At 33.7% G+C, this 6,340-nt stretch overlaps 1 protein-coding gene across 1 annotated transcript; it reads right to left on the reverse strand.

Moving 5' to 3' along the window:
- Nucleotides 1–596: 596 nt before the first annotated feature.
- Nucleotides 597–1,674, reverse strand: LOC109211008 (nuclear transcription factor Y subunit B-3-like). Its single transcript, XM_019374499.1, has one exon. The coding sequence runs from the start codon at nucleotides 1,527–1,529 to the stop codon at nucleotides 912–914; it is 618 nt and encodes a 205-aa protein (XP_019230044.1). The 5' UTR covers nucleotides 1,530–1,674; the 3' UTR covers nucleotides 597–911.
- Between the last annotated feature and the right edge of the window lie 4,666 nt (nucleotides 1,675–6,340).

Raw genomic sequence — 6,340 nt, forward strand, 5'->3', positions numbered from 1 at the left:
TTTTTCTACTCATATTATTCGTCTCGGATCTAGAGTTAATTATCTTTAACTACCCATTCATCTATTTGATTGATTTGCTTAAAAAGTGTTAAACAACTTTTGAGTCAAACAAATAGGTTATGAGATTAATTTTGGAGTAATATTATTTTCTACAGCAAAACAGTGGAAATTAAGTAATTAATTCATTAATTTATGCATATATCCCAATCAAGAAACTATCTAACTACATTGAATAATGTCTAGTCATCTCAGGGGTGGAGCTAAAGCCCGACAATATGGTTTAGCCGAACCCAGTAATTTTTGTTCAAATAATATATTTGTGTTAAGAAATTCATTAAATATTTACAAGTATTATATTTAAAACCCAATTATTAGCATTTGAAGTCATCGTTCTAAAATAAAGAACCCATAAAACTGAAATTCTAATCTTGATATTCACAAGCTTCATATATAGTAATCAGTAATTAGAATTGATAGTGAAGAATATAGAGGGAACCCTTAATTAAAAATCCTCTTAAACTTTGCAGGAATATCATATGAAGTATTCTCAAAATAGAAGTTAGAATTTGATACATAATTACCAACAATAAGTTGACTAGACACAAATAATAGCATGACATTAATTAATGAATCAGCTCATTCATTACATCAGAAAGATACATAATCAGACCTATATAAATTCAACTATCATACTTAACACATATAAAAGGTTACAAAATGAGTTAATTTGACAAAGAAAAATAAAGATAACATAAAAAAAAGTTATGCAATAAGTTAAGAAACTAGGACACCTTTTAATATTAATTTCCCAAATAAGTCTACCATTAGTCCCTTCAGGGACATCTGATAAAATTGGAACCAATTAGCACGAAGGATAACATACACAAATCAAGGAACAATCCCGAAATAGTCTACCATTCAACCCCATGAAGATTAGCTGCGGAGGTCAGATTCTCACCATAGACATTAACCCTTCCATAATCTCCAAAACTTTGCGCAAGATTGCCATTATTAAAACTCTGAATAAATTCAGGCCTTTTTGCGAATTTTGTAACATGATCATGACCATGACCATGAACACCAATATTATTATTATAACTAGTAGTACTATTACTACTGGTTATAATATAATTATCGTTAGTTGGTTCAAAAGGTTCTTCGTTTCTAGCCATAATATTTTTTTCCCCTTCAGTTTCTCTGTACTTATTGAGATAACCCTTCAAGGGTCCAACATAGTTCTCAAACCCTAATGTTGTCATAGCCCACAAAAGATCGTCTCCATTAATGGTCTTCCTCTTCTCTCTCTGGCATTTATCCGAGGCTTCGCCCGTGATGAAGCTAATGAACTCAGAAACACATTCTTGGACAGTTTCTTTGGCTTCTTTGGAGATTTTTGCATTAGCAGGAAGGGATTTTTTCATTATTCTGCTAACATTGGCTATAGGGAGGAACTTGTCTAGCTCTTTGGAGGAGTTATCGCCCGATAACGGGCTACCAACCGGGCTATTTTGGCTTCTTTTTCCAGTCATAGTTATGGTGAAGAAGAAGAAGAAGAGAGGAAATTTTGGGATATCAAGTGTTGTTACTATTGAAAGGGATGAGAGGGGGGGTTTTTAAGCTAACATTAGAAGGAAAAAGAAACAATATTAGAAAAAGAGTGGACAGGCGGTTTGATGGGGACAGAAAAAGGATATATTTTGAATATGAGTTGATCTTCAAAAGGATGTAGTAGGAACTTGTGGAATTCACCTTCACTAGTAAAAATTATATAAATAGTATTTGAATATTATGAGATCTTTCTTCTTGTTTTAGACATGAAAACTTTTCACTATAAGGTGAGTGGGAGGGGCGGCTTAGGTAGAGATTGATGATTTAATTAATAACTAATCACTATCTGACTTTTTGTTTAAGTTGACAAATTTGCTTAAATTTTAGCTCATTCTGTTTAACCACATTACTCTTTTAGAAGAGTTCTAACAGGAAAGAAAATGCACGCAACAAAACTGCTGTACCGTTGAGGAATTTCCTTGGCTGGATGTTTGATAGTTTAAGAAAGATTTATATTTAAACAGTGTATTTTATGACGTTGTAGCATTTAACATATTATACTTTTCAAAAAAGTAATCCAAACTTATTATGGATGATTATCTATAGTTATATCTTAAGTGACCTAATAATACAATTTTTTTACAAGTTAGTGTACAGAAGTTAAACTCCTTATTTATATTGATTTCGTCTTAGTCAGTACCATTAGCTTTTTACTTCAGTGTGTAAATCTATGTTTTGTTTGTCAGTTTTTTTACGCAAATTGCTACTTCTACTTACATAATTCTCAATACACGGACAAATATAACTAATATTAAACTAAAGCATATGTGTTTTCTTTTGTCAAGGACCTTAGTATAACTGTTTGAGATGAACCTTTATTGTGGATTTTGCGCAATATAATTTAATGGAGAATGTTAGGATCAATTTATACTTTGACCCTCCGTTCTTGGGAATCTTTTACTTATCAAATGTAAAAGTTATTAAAATTAGGCGAATGGCAAAAATAGGATATTTCGGTCCCACTGTTGAGAAAATAGCCTCCGCCAGAATATTGGGAAGCGTTTTTGACAATCTCCAGAATTTTTCACATGGTTATCAATACGATTTGCCACAAAACATGACAATCGCCAAAAAATTTCATATGATGACACCGGGATTTGCAAAACATGACAATCGCCAGAAATTTTCACATGGTGATCGCTGAAATTTGCAAAAATACGACAATCACAAAAAACAAAACAAATCATTTGGTAGTCACCAAGATTTACCACAAAATACGGCAAAATTTGGTATATTTTTTCTTTTCAAAGAGGGTAGGACCATGAGTCCTTGTAATGCTCTTGGAATCATATCTCGTTTTCCCTTTTAATTTGTGGAAATTGACATATTTTAATTCTTACAAAATATAATCTATACTTTTATTTACAGATATCATTTATGATTACGATTCTTTATATATTATGAGCAATTGTCCATAAAAAGTGAGATTAGCACCATAGAAAATAAGATAGATTACTTGTTATAAAAAATGTTAAAACTTTTTAGACGATCCATGTATAACGAGTTTAATTGAACTCATAACTTTCATGTGGAGTATAAGTTTATGTGTAAAGATTCATTAAAATTATAAGTAATGGTACATATGAACCCATAACTTTTAAAATATAATGGGTAAAAATACTAAAAACCTTAAATGTTGAACCCATAAAATATATATTCTGGATCCGCTCTGTGTATATAGGTTAAATTCTAAATAATATCATGACAGTTTGCGAAAGTACAAAAGTTCAGTGGTAAATATTTCCTCCAAATTGTAATAAAATCATATGACAAAGAATTCATATATTGGCCTTCTTTTCAATAACTTTTGCAACTTAATCTTAGTAAAAGATGGTATATAAAGATACATTATATCTCCATTTCTGCCTCAACAAGTAGCCCAACAAAGGTATCCTATTAAAAGTTTTCCATTCCTATTATGAAAAAGCTATATACCCTTGGCTGTATATGGCTATTCATGGGTGCTAGTTAAAAATTGAACAAATTCTTTCTTATTTGGCATTTGAGGATCACATTGTGTTTGGCAAAAGATATTATGCAATCCTTCACTTCACATGCAAATATTTTTTGAAGATTTGTGAAGATTATGGGGTTCAAATTCTTGGATGATGTTTGCACTAAAATGCACAATAAAGTGATAAAGGTATCTCCTTTCATTTTTCTAATAATAGTAGTATCCGGACTAGCTTTTTCTGCCCACTAAAATCTAGAGATTGAAAGAAATTTTATAATATATTTTTGTCGGAATTTGAACCCTGATATAAAAAGCTAGCACCAACTTTATTGATCACTTGGCCGCAACATTAGATACGTGACAAAGGTATATATTTTTGTGCGGCAAAGGAAAGAAAAGTAGAGAAAAAGGAGAGGGAAGTGCATAAGTTCTTTGCTTATTTTCCTCCTTTGTATTTGTTGGTGTCCCCCTGGATTCCATGTATTAAATCAATCACTTAAGGCTATGATTTGACATTGTAATCTTCAAATCTAGTTATTTGAAGAAGTTAAAATTGCAGACACAAAGATGCTAATCTTTACTTTGTTGTTATGTTCTCTGAGATCAAATTTAAAAAGTACTTCTGAAAGTTGTTGCATGACAAGGATTTCTTGATCATGCTCTACACTACTAGTTTTTTTTTATGGGAAAAGGTACTTATATTAATAATAATAATAGTAGCAAGCTAGGGTACGTGACCTATTGCATTGTCTTTAGTACATACGCCTCGAGGCGCTAGAGATATGCCTTCTAAGGCACTGTCATTGCCTAATGCAGCTAAGTTACTACACACTTTCATAGAACACGATCTAACATACATATGGTCATCCTGATCCTTGCAATAGGCATCCATTACAAAGATAGAAGGTAAGACAAAACAACAAGGTTTATTATAACTAGGTGCCATTAGAGCTTCTTTTGCCAACTGGTGTGCTACCATGTTCCCCTCACGAAAGCTATGCTTCATTGTGATCTCCCCTTGCTGGGTTGCCTTCTCCATTAACCACATGCATTCATGAATTAAATCATTGTAAGTTGGATAATCGTCATGAAGGAAGTGTATGACCTCCATGGCATCTGTTTCAACTTCAACTGGGAATATGTTTTTCTTGATAATTATTTTAAGTGCATGCCGTAATTCTAGGAGTTCTGCCTGAATAGGAGATGTTGTGGGATACTTCTCGTAGTATCCCAGTATCCAGTCACCTTTGTTGTTGCGAATTATCCCACTGATTCCTCCATGGAGGCAACTATTGTCGAAAGCCCCATCAAAACTGAGCTTATACTAATTCCTTGGAGGAGCCTGCCACTTCACTTTGAGTTTGAATTTAATATTATTAGTAGTAGGCGTGGATGTTAGCAAGTGGTATTCCAATGCTTGGTCAAGAACTTTGTTTGTGTTGATGTGCTTGCTAGTATTATTCACGTTGTTTTCATGTCTGTTCTGCCAAATAGCCCATAATGAGAAGGGAAAAGTTTCTTCCCATGTGATGAATTTATTGGTTTTTTTAGGGTTTCTAGTTCAAAGAAAATCTACCCAGTGTTCATTTTCCCTTTGATGAGTGATGGCCACCCCCATGGTTTGCCAAAAAGATTGAGCAACCGTACATTCCCAGAAGATGTGCAATATGGACTCATTTGTGTTTTTCCATATTGGGCAGTTAGTGTCGATATTAATACCAAATTTTCAGAAGTATTCTCTAGTGGGAAGACGTGTGTGGTAGCACGTCCATAGGAAGAACTTGATTTTTCTCGGGCACTTGGCACCCCAGATCCAATTGAAATTAAGATTTAGGGAGAGTTGTTTATCAATTAATTTATAACAAGAAGTGGTGGTGAATACTCGCTAGGGTTTATACTCCATATGAGATTGTTAGCATGTATAGGATATGAGGTTGGGATTAAGGAGTTGATGCTTGTAACAATACTTTGAGGAAGCTCAAAGGAGATTTTTGTTAGGTCCCATTCATTGTTATCCCGAATGTCCTTAATTTTTAAACAATCCTAATTATAGGTAAGGGGACCAATAATGTTATCTCTTAGGTTGGTGAAATTTGGGATCCAATTAGTGGCCCAAATATTCATGCTCGAGTGCTGATCGACTGGCCACCTGATTCCTTGTTTACAGATAGTCCAACCTCTTAATAGGCTTTTCCAGGTATTAGAGCAACCACCAGTTCTACTAATATGCCCATATAAGCTAATGAGAACATGTGCCCAGAGGATGACAGATTATTAAGAATTCTCCAAGTAAGGCTGGCTAGCAGGGCTAAATTTTTAGATTTTGATTTCTTAATGCCTAGGCCCCCAACTTCCTTTGTGTTAGTAACCATGTTCCACCCAATTAGGTGAAGTTTTTTCTTATCTCTAGTAGTCCCCCATAGGAAGTCTCTCTGGATCTTGTCAATTTCCTTTAAAGTTTTACTTGGAAGTAGGGATAATTGCATTAGGTGGTTTGGGATTGTGTTGAGAAAAGAAGTTATTAAAGTGCACCTTCCCGCCATACACAGCCACTTAGCATTCCAATTGTTTAATCTTGCCCGCATTTTATCAATTATGGGTTGATAGTCTTTATGCCTAGGTTGGTGTTGAAGCATGGGAAAACCTAGGTAAGTACCAAATGATTTACTAATTTTTAAGTCAAAGGTATTCATGGCCATTGTTATATTCTCATCAGTGCAAGACTTTGACACTAATATTTTGGATTTATCTTTGTTGATATTTAGCCCGGAGAGGCAA

The sequence above is a fragment of the Nicotiana attenuata genome, unplaced genomic scaffold (genome assembly GCF_001879085.1).
Source record: "Nicotiana attenuata strain UT unplaced genomic scaffold, NIATTr2, whole genome shotgun sequence".
In the NCBI taxonomy this organism is placed as follows: Eukaryota; Viridiplantae; Streptophyta; class Magnoliopsida; order Solanales; family Solanaceae; genus Nicotiana; species Nicotiana attenuata.

Excerpts from the sequence above, each read along its gene's own strand:
- LOC109211008 (XM_019374499.1), bottom strand. The coding sequence starts at position 1,529 with ATGACTGGAAAAAGAAGCCAAAATAGCCCGGTTGGTAGCCCGTTATCG.